Source organism: Galeopterus variegatus, unplaced genomic scaffold, assembly GCF_000696425.1.
Source record: "Galeopterus variegatus unplaced genomic scaffold, G_variegatus-3.0.2 Scaffold5889, whole genome shotgun sequence".
Lineage (NCBI taxonomy): Eukaryota > Metazoa > Chordata > Mammalia > Dermoptera > Cynocephalidae > Galeopterus > Galeopterus variegatus.
Genome location: NW_007732000.1, coordinates 60213 through 78988, shown reverse-complemented (window position 1 = coordinate 78988; position 18776 = coordinate 60213). Strand labels below are relative to the sequence as shown.

General features: G+C 37.0%; 1 protein-coding gene across 1 annotated transcript in view; it reads right to left on the bottom strand.

The window, feature by feature from the left end:
* Positions 1 to 15339, bottom strand: part of ERI1 (exoribonuclease 1) — a 29522-nt gene extending 14183 nt beyond the window's left edge. Inside the window, exons 1-6 of the mRNA XM_008590162.1 lie at positions 15105 to 15339; positions 11948 to 12126; positions 8673 to 8883; positions 4428 to 4511; positions 2835 to 2944; positions 848 to 962 (exon numbers count right to left, since the gene is read on the bottom strand). Of these exons, the coding sequence (XP_008588384.1) occupies positions 848 to 962; positions 2835 to 2944; positions 4428 to 4511; positions 8673 to 8883; positions 11948 to 12126; positions 15105 to 15212 (807 nt within the window). The 5' untranslated portion in view covers positions 15213 to 15339. The remainder of the gene's footprint in view (positions 1 to 847; positions 963 to 2834; positions 2945 to 4427; positions 4512 to 8672; positions 8884 to 11947; positions 12127 to 15104) is intronic.
* Between the last annotated feature and the right edge of the window lie 3437 nt (positions 15340 to 18776).

Sequence of the window (18776 nt, the reverse complement as noted above, 5' to 3'; positions counted from 1 at the left end):
TAGTGTGTATGAGGAGGGGGTTCGACACCGGGGTCGCGTTCCCGTTGCCGGTCCCGGTCCGGTATGGGCGCGACACTGAGGGTTGCGATCTGTTGCCGGACACGAAAAAAGACAAAAAGGGAAAAAAAAAAAAAAGAAACATAAAGATAAATGTTTGAAGAAAAAGCTAAAAAAAAGTTGAAAGCGGGTTGCGATCTGTTGCCGGACACGAAAAAAGACAAAAAGGGAAAAAAAAAAAAAAAAAGAAACATAAAGATAAATGTTTGAAGAAAAAGCTAAAAAAAAGTTGAAAGCGTTTGCCTTGGGAGAATAGAAACCAGTTCTTGTGAGGGCTGGGGCAGAAGACTGCAATTTTTTATAAGCTTTTCTGTATTATTTTAAAGATTTACACCACACATTTTAACTTTGATGAAAATAAAGTAAAATTAAAATTCAGTGGGGAGCATCTGTTCCGCAAACAATCCACATATTGAATACTCTTACAGTTCCAAAACTCTGTCATGTAAATACAGTTAATCTATTCAAATGAAGTTAAGAGGTTGAATGAGAAAAAACGTTTATCTTTCTAATTTAAACATAACTAATTTGGGCGGCTGGCAGGTTAGCTCAGTTGGTTAGAGCACAGCCTTATAATAAACACCAAGGACACGAGTTCAGATCCCCATACCAGCCAGTCCCCAAAAAACAACAAGAAAAAAACATAATTAATTTGGAATCTGAAAAGGAACAACTAATTATATGGGCTTTTTCTGTGAAAAACACCTAGAATATCACAACTTAATGTACATGCAAAATTTAACAAATTTACCATCAAGAGCAGTATGATCAATAAATATAGAAAGTTTACCTTGTAAAAGTTTCCATATGACTTTCGAATATTGATCCACTTTTTAGCAAAAGGAGGGTATTTGAGCCTGCTGAGTTGGCACTGAACGTTCAAAAACTTACTCATATCCCATGAACTTAGAAATCAAAAACAGGGGAAAAAAAATAGATCAAATAAATGTTATATTATTTTTACAAATGAGTATTTTAAGTCATTCTATTTCTTTTTCACTTACACATGTTACGTTACTTTCTCATATTTTCACATAACATTGAGCTTTAAGTAACCCCACTTTCTACAAAACACTATTTATTTTTGGTGGCTTGCTGGTACAGGAATCCAAAAACTTTAAAAAGCAAAAAAAAAGTTGAGCATACTAAATTTTTTTCACGAATTAATTCTTGTTAGGTTCATTTTGATTGTTTGTATGATTCTGATTATCTGGGAAGACTTCTATCTTGCTGAGAATTTTTTCATAATTCTAAATAACTGCCAAATTTAGTTTTAATGCCAGGTTTATCATAACAGTAAGTTCTTTGAAGGTATGCTTTGAAATAAAATACAAAAACAAACAAAAAACCTGAAACAGGCAAAAGTAGCTGGTATCAAGTAGTTAACAACTCAGCTGCTATACTGGCAACAGGACCACTTTCAAATGAATTTTAAGAAAATTAAAAACAAGTACCTGTCCCTGGGATTCTACTACTTCTGTGCATTTTTAATATCTTCTGAGACAAACTCCACCTACATTGGGCTACTCAAATTATTTCTAGAAGTATCAAATTATTGTTTTTATTAGTGCTCTGGTTACAAAATCAATTAATTTCTGAATGACTTGTGTCCCAGACTGTGAGGTTTTTACAGAACCGCATATCATGTGTTATGACAGAAACACCTAACACATTATACTTTAGCAGGAACATTGCCATTCATGAAATCAATAATAGACTGCTGAAGAGGTACATCAACATCAATCTTTTTCCAAACTTCTATTTTCAAACACAATTATGATGTGATTAAATTCAATGATCTGCTCTTGTTGTATGAGAGGGTATCTAAACCCTCTATGTTGGCAACATTTCAACTTTAAAGTATACAGTTTGAAACAGAAGTTGATTAGGACTTTTTTTTCTATGGACCTTGATGGCATATGGCATAGGAGTTGCCCTGGCACAATGCCTGTAATCTTTGTTTTAATCTTTCTGGTCTTCCCATTTGGCTTTTAACAAATACTCTTTGAGCTTACACTTTGAGCTCAGCACTGTAGAAAGCACTATAGAAGACTATCAGGCAGCAAAAATCCTTACTCTGAAAGGATTTTTAATTTCCTTGCAAAAATAAGTCTTACATACATAAAGATTAAATATCAGAATATATGGTCAGATGTCAACATAAATGGGACATATCATAGAGATTATAAGACTTCAAGGGGAAAAAAAAAAGATCAGTGTGAGCTGCAGTGTCTGGATAAACACAAGGCTTTGAATAGTGATACAGAAGTAGTTAAGAAGAGTCTCTCAGTAGAGAAAAAAGCATGAATAACAAAATAATTAAAAAGTTAAGCCACGTGAATTCATGGGCCAGCCTGACTAGAGTAAAAAGAAATAGTGGCAGGTGGATCATGCTAAACAAGTAGGGTGGGATGAGATGAGAGAACCTTGAATGCCAAGCTGAATGGTGTGAACTTTTTTGAGCAAGGAAGTGTCATGATAAAAACAGTGTTGTAGTAAAGTCACTTTAGTTTTACATATAAATATTTATCTTTCTCTAGTACTTCAGTCCTGGATCAGACTGTTATCACTGCTTCCCCTCTTCTCTTTCATCTCCAGGATTCAAAATTTAAGTAGGAGTAAGAATGTAAAAGGGAAAATACCATTTCTGGTAGGGTGACTCTAGGATCTTTAATACATATTTCTGTGATTACTCTAAAAGTTAAATGAATCAGGATATTTTTAATCTTAAAAAGTAGACCAAAAAAATAAAAAAGATAATTTTCTTAAATACTTACCCATCTGTTAATATGGAATATTTATACTTTGTTCCTAATTCCTTCAATTTCATCCAGTCAATTACCTTTTTTAAGACCTGAGGGAAGGTATCAGCTCTGTCTACCTGATCCTGAGGATATAAAAGTAAAATATATAAAAATCAGGGCATCTACATGTAATCTTACACTAAATACCCAGACATAAGTTGGAAGTAAAGAACAGTATGAGAAAGACTTATCTATGTCTTAAACTCTTCATGATTTCTCTGACTTGGATTAATCTGAAGTTTCACTTAAGACAATTAAAGTCTTTATAGCTAAGTATTAAGGACTGCTTTAAACTGAAGTATATAGGTCTCCCAAAATTAAGATTTCAGATCATCCCCAGTAGTTCTCGTTTCACAGGCCTCAACTTAGTGACTTACTGATTTCTCCAGAGTGGAGAAAAGGGAAACACCATTTAGCTGAAAACCACAGTACCCTGCGTGGTCTCCCCATTACAAGTCTCAAACCTTCCACACCATACTACTCACCGCTGCCAGACGGACCTTCCTAAAATGTAAGTCTGGTCCATCGCATCACTCTCACACTTAAATTCCTCCAACACTTTCCAAGGCTTTCAGGATAAAAATATGCACAAGACCCTTCAAGATCTGGCTTGCCTCTGCCTACCTCGACCATCTTCTCACTAGCCCATACACACTTGAAACACCCTGAACTACCTGTAGTTCTGCCATTTCACAGAACTACAGGTAAAGAATGCAATATCCAGCCATTCTTTTCAGACTATTTACCTATCATGACTCAGCCCAAGTTCACCACCTTGAGGAAGCTTTTCCCAGGACAGCCCTCCATTCCCTCTGTCACATACGGAAGCCCTTTTTATAGACTCCCCAAAAACCCTGGCGGAACATTGACTTGTCAGTCTTCCTAGCCATATTGTGTTCACTGGTTTATTCTGTCTCTCCTCCTGACTTACAGACTGTAACTGAGCTGAGGACAGAGACTGACTTGACTGTCTTTGTATCCCTCGTACCTTGGCATATATTGCAGTAGGCATTTAAATATGGGTGGTGTGAATGAATGAAGGAAGGAATAGCTAAATAAATGAACAAAGGGCCTACCACATTAGAATCAAATCAGACACCTAAAAAAATATTGCAGTAGGCATTTAAATATGGGTGGTGTGAATGAATGAAGGAAGGAATAGCTAAATAAGTGAACAAAGGGCCTACCACATTAGAATCAAATCAGACACCTAAAAAAGTTGAGCTATATACAGTCACGTTGTAAACAGACATTCTAAAACTTAACTCCAAGCTCAGTATGTTAACTCACTTTGCTAATGCTTCGTTTTACAAATGAAACCTTTAGATTCACCATTACAGCTCCTTGAAAGGAAAGGCTGAGAAAAATACTACCAGGTATAAAATTTCCTTTTATGTATTTTTCTTAATATTACACTATGAAAGATCTTTACCAAGCAAGAAAAGTATCTATCACATTAATTTAAATTGTTCATAACAATAATTATTTTTTTAAACTATCTATAAAATAAATTCCTAATTTCAAAACCTCTTTCACACGCTAGAGAAAAGAAGACAGCATTATAACCTGAGTAATTCCAGTAAGATTGATGCAGAAATCAGAAAGCTGTGAGTTTATCTCTGGTCTCACATACTGCTGAAAGGTATCTTCCTACAAAGAAAAGACAAAAAGTTAAAGCACTCTACATGACTTCAGATACATGACACGATACACAACAAATCCAGAAGTAACAGGTTGTCATTTTTTAGGTGTTCATAGATCTTTCCAGAGTTTTAAGGATAATTCCTCTCACCCAAAGCACCCTAATTTTTAAATTAAAAAGTTAAAAAAATTTACATTAAAAATTTTTTAAGATAAAGCCAGTATCTGAAAGCAAGCCTTCAAACAAAAATTTAAATATTTTCCTGAGAAGAAAAATGTTGATAATTTTGTTTATAATATTTTAAAACTATAAAGCCTATTAATGCAAGCTCTACTTCAAGACACTAAGTTTTTAAAATAATGATAAATTCTTTTGAAGAAATGGCAGTTTCAAGTTATAATAAGTTAGCTCCGGGTTACTGCCTTCTCACTTCCGGATAGCCTTTCTTTTCATATAAAGATTCAATTGAACTAAATTCTGAACACTCAAAACTTAACTATATGTATATAGAAGTTTAGAGGTAGAAAATACTATATTTGTGCAACAATTTTTAACTTCTTCAAGCAGCTTTCATGCTGGCTTTCTTATTGTATATGGAGAAAAAGACAAAGAATATTCTTTGTGGCAGAAGATTAAAATATTAGGAAAAGTAAATGTTTATATTTCCTAAGAATAAATTTTTTTTGCACACTAATCTTTAAGCAGATATCTATAAATGGTTGCTAAGAATTGCAAAAGAGCAAAGGTAAAGAACAGCAAAACACCTGAACTTCAAAAATTAGACACGGTTTACTTACCAGACATGTTGCAGAAAAATTCCATTGAATGAAATACCATACATAAATGAAGTCTATATCCTTTTAAGTATCATTATTTTGTTTATAATTTTAAATGAAAGTCTTCCAAAAACATATTGCAATTTCCCTTACCATTACAATCAGGTAATACTAAATATAACAAACATTAACAAAATTTCATTCACTATTTAATACTTTTAATAGAATAATTCTATAGAAAACTAAGCATTCATTGATCAAATATTTAATCATCACTTAAACTACATACTAAATTAAAAAGTGATGAAGGTTATGAAAACTAAAGGAAAATGAGAGTAAGTAAAGGGGATCAGAAACACTGGGTGTGTGCAGATGTTCATAAGCTACAGTATTGAACAGGATAATCAGATAGGCTTCATTTAGAGGTGAGATTTAAGGAAGAATTGGGACCAGGAAGGAAGGAAGAGAGGAAAGGAGGGAGGGAGGAAGGAAGAGAGAGAGGGAGCAAAGGAAGAGAGGGGGGGGGGGGGGGGGGAATTAGCTAGGGAGACTTCCCGGGGAAGGGAACTAGAGCTAGTCTTGGAAAGTGAGAGGTGGAGCATGCCAGGCATTTTGAAAAGCAGCGGGGGGGGGGGGAGGAGAGAATTAGCTAGGGAGACTTCCCGGGGAAGGGAACTAGAGCTAGTCTTGGAAAGTGAGAGGTGGAGCATGCCAGGCATTTTGAAAAGCAGCAAGCAGGATGGCATGGCTGGAGTGGAATGAGTGAGGCAAAGAATAGTAAGAGAGGAACCAATCAGAGCTAACAAGAGGGCAAATCATGAAAGGAATGTGACTCTTATCTGAGTTAAACAGGAAACCAGAGCAGGGTTTTGAGCAGAGGAGTGAAATGATCTGACTTATATTTTAAAAGGATTACTCTAGCCACTATGTTGCCCTGTGTTAAAAACTGACTTAGGGGGACAATAATAGAAACACACAGACCAATCAGATGGCGAATACAACAAATCCAGACAAGAAATGATTAGGGCTCAGACTGGAGTCATAGTAGTTCAGTTAAGGGGCTGAGTTCTGGATATATTATGAAGATAAAGACAAACAAGAATCACTGATGGTCTGAATGTGTGATGTAAGAGAAACAGAGTCAAGGATGACTCCAAAGTTTCTGAACTGAGCAACTAGATTAGAATTAGAAAATGTTGCTATCACCCAAGCCAGGGAAAGCTGAAGACAGAACAGGTTGGAGGTAAGTTCAACCTGGGACATATTAAGATGTCTGTTTAGATGTCCAAGTAAAAATGTCAAGTAAGCAGTATGGATTTGGGACAGAGGTCCACATTGGAGAAATATATTTGAAAGTCATCAGCATAGATAGAGTTTCTAAAAGCTATCGAACTAGATGAGATCATCAAGGGAGAGGATGTAGGTAGAGAAAAAGAGATAGGATTAAGCCCTGGAACATCTGATATTAGGAAGTTGGGAGGAAAAGGAGAAACCAGCAAAGGAAATTGCAAAAGGAGAACCTAGTAAGGCTGGAGGAAAATCAAGAAGAATGAAGTGTACTGGCAGTCACTTGAAGAAAATGTTTCAAAAAGGAGAGTGTAGTCAATTCTATCACGAAAAATCAAGAAGAATGAAGTGTACTGGCAGTCACTTGAAGAAAATGTTTCAAAAAGGAGAGTATAGTCAATTCTATCACGGTTTAGGTAAGAGTCGAAGATGACGCTGATAAGTGATTTTAGTGGAGTGATGGGATGGAATATACAGCTTAAACTTAACTGAATGCAAACCCACAGTGGTATGGGTTGAAGAGATAATGGGAGGAAAGGAAACAGAGATAGGAGTATATTTAACTATTTGAAGAATTGTGCCATAAAGAGGAACCAAAAAAGGGGTAGCTGGCAGTGCAGTGGGATAAAGTGAAGATGTGAAAAATAACATGTCTGTATGTGATGGGAACAATATAGTAGAAAGCAACACATCATAAAAGCCTGAATGAAAGAGGAGAATCACGAGAGCAATTTCCTTGAGTAAGAGAGGAAGTAAAAGTGAGCTCTGCAAGATTATTTACTTTCATAGCTGCCATTTTTCCTTTTAATTTATTTACCTTTAATTTGCTTTGGGCAAGGAAATTATAGAAATAGACTGATTAAGAAGATAACTAAAAGAGGCTCTGAAAAGCACTAAGAAAAATCTACGCATTTTAATGCACAAAGCCTTTTTATACTTACTCACATTGAGTTGGTGGCAACTGGCAATATCACAGAAGTGACTTTTGGATAGATCAGATGTTATGATATATCCTCACTCAGATTTTATAAGGCAAACAATATTATCTTAGATAACTCTTGTTATGACTTCCTGAACTAATAATGCACTGACAGGTATACAAAGCACACATATTATATGGCTTAGAAACCAAGGTTATATAAGTCATCTCCCCCATGAACTTTCCACCCAAAAAGATGGCTAGTTCTAGGTTGAAAGGTGATTTCTGTAAATTATCATTCTTAGAGATCAGAGTTCACATTAGGCTACAGCACGGTTCTCAATCCTGACTACATTTTAAAACCAACTGAGAAACTTAAAAAAAATTCTGATCTCAGGGTCCTACCAGAGAACAACTAAATTAGAATCTCTAGAACTAGGACTAGGCATTGTATTTTTTTTTTTTTTAACTATCCAGGAGATTCAGAGTCCACCCAGATGTTCTAAGCAAACAGAAAAAACACTATAAATACAGCTACTGGAAAAGGAGAGATGTAGTCTCTGAAATTGCTTTATTACAGCTTTTCTGTTAATCAATCTGATACAAACTTCACAACAAGAGCAAAAAGCCCACTTTCAGAATTCCAACTCTAGCTAAAACAGCAAATGAGATCCTCCACTTTACTAGTAAACACCAGAATAGCTGCTGCTAAAAATAAAACTAAAATATATTGTGCAAAGGCATGGACTTTAAGATGAGTCCCACTATTAGTGTGACAAAACTCTACTGTAGACCTCTAAGACACTGTATAAGGCCTATACATTTACTCCTTCTGAGGAGTTTCACTAAGTGGGTGGAGATTTCCTCTTGACGTTTATGCTTTAACAGTTGTTTGGGGGAACATATTTCAGTCACACATATATATTTAATGTTTTGTATTTTTTCTAATTTAATTTTTTTTTTGGCAGGTGGCAGGTCTGGAGATCTGAACCCATGACCTTGGGGTTGTAAGGCTGAACTCTAACCAACTGAGCTAACCAGCCAACCTTAATTTTATTTTTAACTGACAAATAATAATTGTATACATTCATGGGGTACAATGTGATGTTCTGATATATGTTTACACCGTGAAATGAGTAAATCAAGCTAATTAACATATAGCAAAAAATACATAACAATGCACTTACTATTTCTAAGGTATGCGTATTCAGTAAAACAACAGGAAATTCAATTATTTCATGTATGAACTCAGATGGGTTACCCTCTTCACAAGTGGCTTCAAAGTCAATAATACAAATGTAGTCATAGTAACTGTCAGTACAACTGCTCTCTTTCAACATCAACTTCTGCTTCTTATAATAGTTTTTCAGTCTTTTCTTCAGTACATCCTTTACCCCTCTAAGTAAAAGAAGAATAAAATTACTCTTAGCTGAATTTTACAGTCAAGAATCAGAATTCTTACCTGATGGCACTGGGCTGAACAATGATAGTCACAGCATAATTTAGCAAATGGTAGCTAAAATAAATACAAGGAAAGCAAAACTGAAAGCTAAGTTATCAAAGAATTACAATAAAATGTTTAATAAAACATCAATGTTTTCCTTCACAAGTAACTTTTCATCTTAGTAGTACATAAAAGCATTTTCTCCAAGCCTTGTCAGCTTATAACACTGACACGGCCACATGCCTAACATACTAAGATGACATACATGATACAAAAACTGAAATTAATATTCAATTATTCTATTGCCCCAATACAAATTTCAGAATAGGAAAATTCAGGTAAATTTCACATATTACGCTATATCTTTCCTTTCTTTTGGCTTTTGTAGGTTAGACAACTTAACAAATCCATATGAATAGGAAAGCATTATGAGCCTCACATACAAAGCTGAATGTCTGTCAGCTACTTAACTAGGAAAACTAATTTAGAAGATATCCTAGAGAAAACTGTGTTCAGAGGAACATTATCACACTCAGCAGGTTCTCAATTGGAAGTAGGTTTTTAAATTTTATCATGGGTACAGTATGATTTAGGGGATTTCAGTATACAGACAGCTTAAAATATATGTTTCACAAATGGAGTGGGGGGAGGAGAGAGGGTCCTCCTACAAAAATAACAATGGCTGGTAATGGTGATCACATTCTCCAAACAGAATGTATTTCTTCAAAAAATTAAGTCACAACTAGTGCTCAGACTTCCTTTAGTGTTACCTAGTTGAATCACGTACTGGCCTGCAAATACAATATAGTAGTAAAAATAAGAGGATCTAAACTGCAATGAACACGCAGTGCCAGGTAAGGCATTTTGGTCACATCGCCAATCAGTGGCTATTAAAAAATTTTTTTTACTCTTTTGTTTTCCTTTCTAAACTACAACTGAAGCACCAAAAAGGAATCCTACTCGAAAACACTGATAACCAGTTTGTTGTTTTAAGACAAAACATCATAATGTTTATTTGCTTAGGATTTTCCAAATTACTAAAACCTAGTAAGAAACCCTTTAACCCATTTCATATTAAAGTACTGTGAGTGACCTCTGTGCCATGCAATGACTTTGGACTACTTTGTCTTTTTTCTTTCCTTTTTTTGGAGAAACTATATTTACTAAAGGGATGCCTACAAACTTAGCAGCAGCACAAACATAACCAGTTGCTCAGGATAGAAACCTGTCATCTTTAACATATCCCTTGCTCTTTCATATCCAAATACTCACCATTTTTGCCAATTTGAACTCAGAAAAATATTCAGCATCTAGTTCTCCTGAATTCTCTCTGCTATGGCTCCCATTAGCTTCTTGGACAATGGCAAACACCTCCACTATCATCACTCTCCAACTCACTCTTTACTTGAGAACTGAGCACTAATACCAATTTCCTGCTTAAATATCTTCAGTGGCTCCCTTCTGCTTATAAGGTAAAATGCAGACTTCTGCATAGATTCCTTCACAACTTGGCTACAACCTATCACTTCAGTATCATCGTCAAACGTTCCTGCTCTCCATGATACAGGTTCATCATGTACTGCAGACAAAACATACTATAAGCCGTGGCCTGAATATGTGGTATGTGTTCATGTTCTAAACCTCCAGCTGTACAAGAGCTGAAGAAAAGGTAAGATCATGTAGCAGAAAACATACAAACAGGAACTAGAAAAGTCTTTGAGTTCTTTTGGCCAGAAATACCTCCCTCCCTTTTCTGCTTGGCACAATTCAAATGTTCAAATGTCACCTTCCCGAATTCCTGAGAAATACTGTCCTCTGTATTCTCACGCTGTCCTTGGCCAGACCTCCAATATATCTCTGGCCACTCTGTATTGTGATTATTTGTTTGTGTGTTTTCTCAAAAGACTGAGATTTCCAAAGTGGGGAACATATCTGTATTTACCCTTTATAACTTCAATGCCTAGTGTAGTGCTTAGAATTCAATACAGGCTTGTTGAATAAATGCATAAACATACATCTATATTTCTAGCTCCCACGCAAGCCAGGAGTAAGCAATTGATCTTCACACCTGAGAAGGACAAAAATTTTGCTCAGAAAATCATCTGTAGGCTACAGGCTATACCTTTATAATAGAAAGAGTCAGGGCAAAATGAAGCCAAAATTTTCTTCACAAATTATGATGTAGACAGTCTAGAAGGGAAAAAATATATTTGTGCTCACTTGAAATCCAGTGAAGCTCTATTTTAAAGCAAAGAGGAGGAATACTACTTATAAGAGAATAAGGATTCAAGGATGTCCTGAAACAACAGCTTTCATCTATTACATATAGTCAAGTTTTGTCTTGATGCCTAGCAGTTCTATTGTTTATCAAAATGTATATATATTTTTCCTGGACTCCAAAAGTCGTGCCAAGTCAAAATAAAGTGATAGGTTTTGCAAAAAATTATTGAAAACTTAGGTAGGTGTACATATCATTAAAAACATACACAGTTGAGTAAACTGCATTGTTTTCTCATTCAATATACAGTTAAACATAATGCACACTGTCACTCTGCATTTTTAGAAACTAAAACAAAAAAGTATATCCTGGTTAAGTGATTTTTTTTTTTAAATTACCTGATTCCAAACAAACCCTCTTTGTAAAAATGATACAAATGGACAAAAGAAAAATACTGAATCTCATTAATAAGATATAATTATCCATCAACTAAATGAGCAACTAAAAAATAGAAAACACACTTGTTATGATGAGATAGATACCCTTCAACATTGCTGGCAGATCATTACAATATTTGTAGACTTTGACTCAGCAATCCTATTCTACCATCTAAAGGACTGACAAAAATAATCACAGTTGCATACCAAGACTCACAAACAAGAATTTGTTATTTGAATCATTAATAATGGTTATTTCTTTACAGTACGATTACAAAAGATTTTTAATTTTTTGGTGTTTTCAGGATTTTCTAAAATGAGCATGAACTACTTTTATAATTTTAAAAAGTTATTTTTAATTACCTTGTTTCAAGCTTGAATTCTGAAAGTTTAGCTCTAAGTTCTTCCTTACTCATTCTATTAATACAACCATTCGTAATAGCAATCTCTTTGTAAACTGGGTCACTGAAATCACTTGCGTTGGAGGTAATGAACTTAGATCCTTTTGTTTCTTGGCCATCATATCTACACCGTTGCTTTTTCTACCAAAAGAAAAAAAAAAGGATATAGTTTATAATTAGCATAAACACCATAGATTTAAAGACTCAAACTCCTGAGGCCTCTTCATGATACACGTTTGATGAAAAGTACCCATTGCAGCTCCTGGAGGGAGGACAGAATAGGAAGAAGAGAGATGTGTTTCCAATACAATTTACCCTGCTCTATTGAGTCATGAGGTTCCTCAAAGGCAATGAAGCTAAGTAAAAAGAGAACTCTGGTGTTGGAGTCTGAGCCACCTCAGTACAGAGCCCCAGGTGACCATTTACTAGCAGTTTGATCTTGGGTAGTTACTTATTAGCCTCTGATCTCCAGTTTCCTTATCTATAAAATATATAGTATGTCTCAAATGGTATTTGGTAGTGGTAAATAAAGGTAAATAGTATTTAGGCAGAATTATTATAAGGATTAAATGAGATTATATATATCAGGCTCCTGATACACATCCACAGTGGCTATAAATGGTAACTTATTACCATCACAGGCTATACCCCTTTTCATAAACAATATTCTAAAATTTAAATGAACCAATTTTTAAATGGACTTTTACATTATGCATGTATAAGTCAGTGACTTCCTGAGAATTTTTTATCCAACTTCATTTCATGAAGTTAACAGAACTCGCCCAACATAAAAACAAAATAGACTGCAAATCTAGTTCAAAACTTTCTAGTACCCAAGGCAAAGAATGAGATGTACTCCGTTCCAAAACTCATAATTTCCAAGAGTTACATGTACATCAGTTATTCAAGAAAACTGTAGAGTTACTATATTATAAACCTTTTCTCCTTCAGTGAAGTTCTGGCCACAACCAAAGTCCAGTTCTCAAGTTTTCCTCCCAAATTTCAGGTCTACATTAATGGTTCCCTAAAAAAGGATGCTCAAGTCAATCTACTAAGGTGTAGACAAAAATATTAAAAAACTCTAGATATATTATTAATCTATATAAGCACAATATTAGTTTACTAAGTTAGTAGATTGGCACTGGCATCTGCTCAGTCTCTATGTCCAACTGTCACATGTCACATACAGTAGTAGTCATATCATGAGAAAAGTGGAGATGGGTTCAACAATATAGAAATATTTGCCTTCACAAAACTGACATTTTGAAATTTTCATGTGCCCAATTAAGTGGATGTATGGTTTATATTATCTCAAATAAGAGAATTGTTTACATTATGGGAAGTGGCCATGGACATCTTTTGTACCAAAAAGAGGTTTGCTACCTTGTGGCAAAGTATTTTAAAGTGTTGTTGAACTAAAAGAGGAGTTACATATCTTCTTTCACAAATATGAAAAGGACAAAATTGCTGTCTTTTTCTTATTTAGAAGAGGATTGTAGCTTGATCCTTAGAAGTTTTTTTTAAATGAACACTATCTGTTGTTTCAAGATGAAAAAAAATGTCTTAACAATAAGCTAGAAAGTAAATGCATATCAAAAGAAAATTTTCTGTACAGAAGACATTTTGAAAACACGTTTTGAAAATGTTTCCATTATTTTGTTGCCAAAAAACCATGCATCACCTACTTTAAAAAGAAAACTTGTTCATCTGCATGCTGGAAAAAAACAGAATTTTTCTTAATCAAAATTTTTAAAAAGAAGATTTCTGATGAAATTCGAACCTACTTGTTAAAAATATAAAAACACAACAGCTTCCATTAGTAACAAAAGCTGACATTAAGGATAAAGGAATTTTACTAGCTGAATTCCAATCAAAAACTTTGCCTAACTGGGGTTGAAAAAGAATTGTATCGTCATTTTGTAAAAATATCCAAAAATAAGTTTTTAACAAATATGGTAGTCATTAAATCCAATCTGGAACACTGACACAGGCCTCAAGTTGCTATATCTCAAAGTTTCAAAGACTTTCAAATATAATGAAGTATATATTCAAAGACACTTCTCTTACTAAAAATAAGCTTCTGAAAATTAATGTTAAAACTGACTTACAGGGTGGAAGAGTGGTTCTCTATAGAGAGGAAACATGGAAGGCCTCTTTGAAAGCAGCAACTTAAAAAGCAGAATGACTATGTAAAAGTCACAAGAAACACAAGTCAAAAGAACACAAGGAAGCCAGGAGAACTTAGAGCAAAAGAGAAAAACTGTGTGAGATGCAATTAGCAACGGAGGCAGGAGCCAGACCCCACCAGGCAGCAAATCTTAGGTACTGAGGGGAGTACGCCAGTCAAATTCATGTTGTTCTAAGATCACTGTAGCTGCAACGTGAAAACTGACTGTAGATGGAAGCAGCAAGAGCTAGGACGCCTTTTGCAAATACCCAGTTTATGAGGTGCTCAACATTTGCTAGTTATTGCTAGAAAAAGACCAATTTTAGTATCAGATTATTTACCCCCCGCAGCGCTAGTCAACGATAATTATATTCCTTAGTTAAGACCGTCTTACAATTTTGCCAAGGTAGATAGGTTCTACGAGAGAGATGTCAAAACATGAAGAAAATCAATCATACACTATGTCTACACGAGATAGTAATTACACAGGCAAAAATAAGAGACGAGGCTCGAACTAATAGTTGCAAAGAAGGAAATAGGCTGGTGTGCACTTTTTTAATTAAAAAAACCCCCCACAAAACCCTCAGAAGAGATATCCCTAGAGCATACGGTGCGATTTTAAAGAAACATCACCTGACCACTTACCGATCAGGGCTGGAAAGAACGGCCCCCGCGACGGTGAACACAGAACGTGTGGAGCAGAATCCCCACCCAGAACTTACAAACCGCACTTCACAGAACTCCTCGTCTTCCCTGTTTACTGTCGCCCCGAGGGGAACCCGGCCCTGCGAGAACTCATTGACAGGCACCCCGAGCACAGGCTCCCGGGGCGGGGGTTGAGGGGCGCGCAGACCGCAGGTGCCGCGGAACCCCTTAGAAGAAAGGGGTGCCCGGGGCTCGCGGGGGCCCGGGGCGGCGGGCGCAGACGGCGGGGCGCGGGCCGACTCCTCACCTCAGGCTTCGGAAGCGGCGGCTCCTCCCCACACTCCGGCCGCGGCGACTCCTGCTGCGCGGGAGCCACGGCCTCGCCGCCGGGCTGTTGGTTCGGTTGGTCCTCCATGCCGGCTGTCACGCCAGAAGACAGCTGCTGGGGCCGGATACTCGCTCACGCTCACTCGGCCAAGCCCGACAGCCTCGCCTTTCTCCGTTGAGAAATGACCGGCCTCGCGTTCCCGCGGCGGCGGCCACACAAACTCCAGCGGACACCTCCCACTTCCGGGAGCGTGTGGCGTCCAGACGCCGCGCAGGCGCAGTGAGGCTGCGCGCGGAACGCGAGCGCGCCTGGCGCGGTGGGGCGGGAGGACGGTGGGCGCGGACAGCCCTGAGGTAACGCGTGTGGGAGTTACTAGAGGGTCTACACTGGAGCACCGGAGGATACCACCGGAATATATGACCCCATCGGCATTTATTCTGGGGGTATCACAGAGAAAGCTGCTTTTCACCATAACCAACATCGTTTATAAAAACAATTTACATTTTCCGTAAGGAGTTTTAAGACTTCCTTCCTGGGCAAGAAGAGGGAATGGGTCTGGACTTAGTGGCCCGTTGGAAGCGATTAGAAAACTGAACGAAATAGACGAAACAACTCCAGATATTGGACGACAGGCAGCTCTGGACCGTTTTACCTGAGAGAAGAGAAAAGCCAGACGAGCGAGCCCGATGTCACCCTGGCTTTCTGCCTGGAGGCAGTTTCCAGTGTGTGGTGCAGAGAAGAAACGGAGAGACCCCGGGGCTCACTGAGCTGAAAAGACAGGGATTGGAGCTTAGGGAATGGGGGAGGCCAAGTTGGTTGGAATTTGTGGGGCAGAGATCTCGAGAAGAGGGAATTACATGGAATGAGAGCTTCAGAAATCTGCTTAGGAGTACCTCTGAATCTTTAGCTGAATAAAAATCCGTGAATATGCCATGTGAAACTCAAAGGCTAGGAAAGAGCAATTATTGGGGAGCAGTAGACCAAACAATTGTCAGCTCACACAGGGCTGGGAATCATTTGAGTTCCAAACAATTAGAGTGGAGAGACTTGATTGAAATCATGGAACACGCAGTAGAGGCCCCAGAAGTGTCTGCCTTGGTAGTGGGTAAACTACCCCTAGACTGTAGGGCCCGGAGTAAAAGCTACTAGAGAACTTAAAAAAGCTTAAAAACAAGCCCTGAAAAGGTCAAACTGCTCAGTAAGTAACCTAACTCCCTGCCAGAACAAAGTCTAATACTCTTTAAAAGATTACAACAAAACCCAGTATTCCACAACATTCGATTCAAAATGTCAGGCATCTAATCGAAGATTAAGAGATATGCCAAGTGGTAGGAAAACATTTCATACAGTCTATGGAAACATACCCAGAAATGATAAAAATGATGGAATTAACAGACAAGTACTTTAAACGTCTATTATAAATATGCTCGAGGGTTTAAAAGAAAACACGATAGGAAACTGGAGAGATTAAAACGGAAGCAAATAAAATTTCTGAAAATGAAAAATATAACACCTGAAATAAAAATTTCTCTGAATGGGTTTGATAGCACATTAGGCAATGCAGAAAAAAATATTAATGAGCGTGAATACATAGCAATAGAAATTATCCAAAACGACTCAAATAGAGAAAAAAAAAATGAATAGAGCCTCAGTAACCTATGGGACAATATAAAGAGGCCTAATATATATGTAGTTGCAGCCCCTGAAAGGGAATGTGGATGGAGAAAAAAAAAAATTGAAGAAATAATGGACAAAAATGTTCCAAATTTGGTGAAACCTATACACTACAGACCCAAGAAAGTCAAAGAAGCCCAAGTTAATGACATTAGTGAAAAACAGTGATAAAGAGAAAATCTTGAAAGTATCCAGAGGAGGAAAAAAGGCACTTTTTTTTTTTTCCCCTTTTTGTCTTTTTTACTGACCGGCAATGGGATCACAACCCTCGGTGTTGCTCCCGCACCGTGCTCAGCCAGTGAGCGGGAACCGGTCTCCACATGGGATCCGAACCCTCGGTGGGAGCACCGCCATGCTCCCAAGCGGCGCACTCTCCAGTGTGCCACCGGGCCGGCCCATAAGGCACATTTTTATAGAGTAACAAAAATGAGCATTTTCATAGACTTCTCATTAGAAACTATGCCAGCTAAAAAAAAAAATGAAACAACTTTCAAGTGCAAAAAAACAAAAGAACAAACAGCCAAAAAACAAAAAACTGTCAACCTGGAATTCTATACTCAGCAGGGTGAAACAAAGACTTTTTGAGACAAACAAGACCAGGAAACCCACATTCTAAAGTAGAGCCATTCCAGCTGACCTACAGAAGGAAAAACAAATGCTTATTGTAAGCCACTGGATAGTTTGTTATTCAGCATCATTATAAAAAGTAGTTAACTAATACAGGGTCACTTCAAGTCACATGGCAATGGGTGAGGACATATAATTCCCTAATAGAGAGGGGGACACACTTGGAAATCTACCACAATTGGATATCACCTGTTTCCTCCTAGCTGAGCTGTATGTTTTCCTTCATAACTACAGATTTACCTTGTGTTTATAAACTAAGGTTTATAGGCACATGAATTATAATGATTTCTAAGACACAATTCCTGACATAACTTCTTTTACCAGGGACAGATTTATTCACCTTCTCTTCAGATAATGAGACTTTGAGTTCTGACAGACAACTGCAGAGAAATTAGAATTGCTAATCTTATCGCTCTCCCCTAGAAGATATCTTTTCTCTCAAAGAAAAAATGACCCCATGAACACTACCAGGGTCAACATTACACACATATTAATAAGTACTAATTACAAACTGTTGCACTTGAACTTTTTGGTTTGATACAGGTATCTCAATTTTTAGGTAAAGAAGATTCACTATCAAGGACTGATAATTGGTCTACATTAAAAATGCTGGGCTTATGCCTCAGTACCTATATCTATGGGAACACTAAAATATAATAACCATTTATTTATTCAACAACTATTTATTGAGCACCTTCTATGTGTAAGGAATGATCAGTGAACAAAACAACGAGAACTCTTTGCCCTAGTGGAGTTTACATTGAACTAGTGGAATACAGACAATAAACAAAAGAAATAAGTAAAATGTTTCCAGTATGGAGAAAAAACAGAAGAGAAAAATGGCTGGTGCCCATGTGTGAATGGGTGTTGTGATTTTCAGTAGAGTAGTTACGGAAGACTTCTCTAATGATGTGCCATTTGAGGAAGAGGTGAGCGAGCAAACAGAATATCCGGACAAAGAGAATTTCAGGCAGAGCAAGCAACAAGTGAAAAAGCTCTGAGCTGGGAACGTGCCTGGAACATTCAAGATATATCACAGTGACTAGTACTTTCCTTTGACTATGTGATATCTGCATGTAGGAGACCTAAATGTTTTAAAATATTGATTCTGCTGTAACTCGCCATATAACACTGGAGCAGAAATCCCAGTGATGCTAATGTCTTCTGCCTAAGAAAATATGTGTCATAGTTGGATAGCTAAAGGCGAATGCTTCCCTGAATGTTTTGGCTATAGCATAGCCTAAAAGAGAGATGTGAGAATTGGTTGTTCTCAAATTCCCTCCAGTGGAAAAATGCACCTGCCTTTCATCTAGTTACGTGTCCCCAGATTAGTAGTCTGCTGTCCATCAT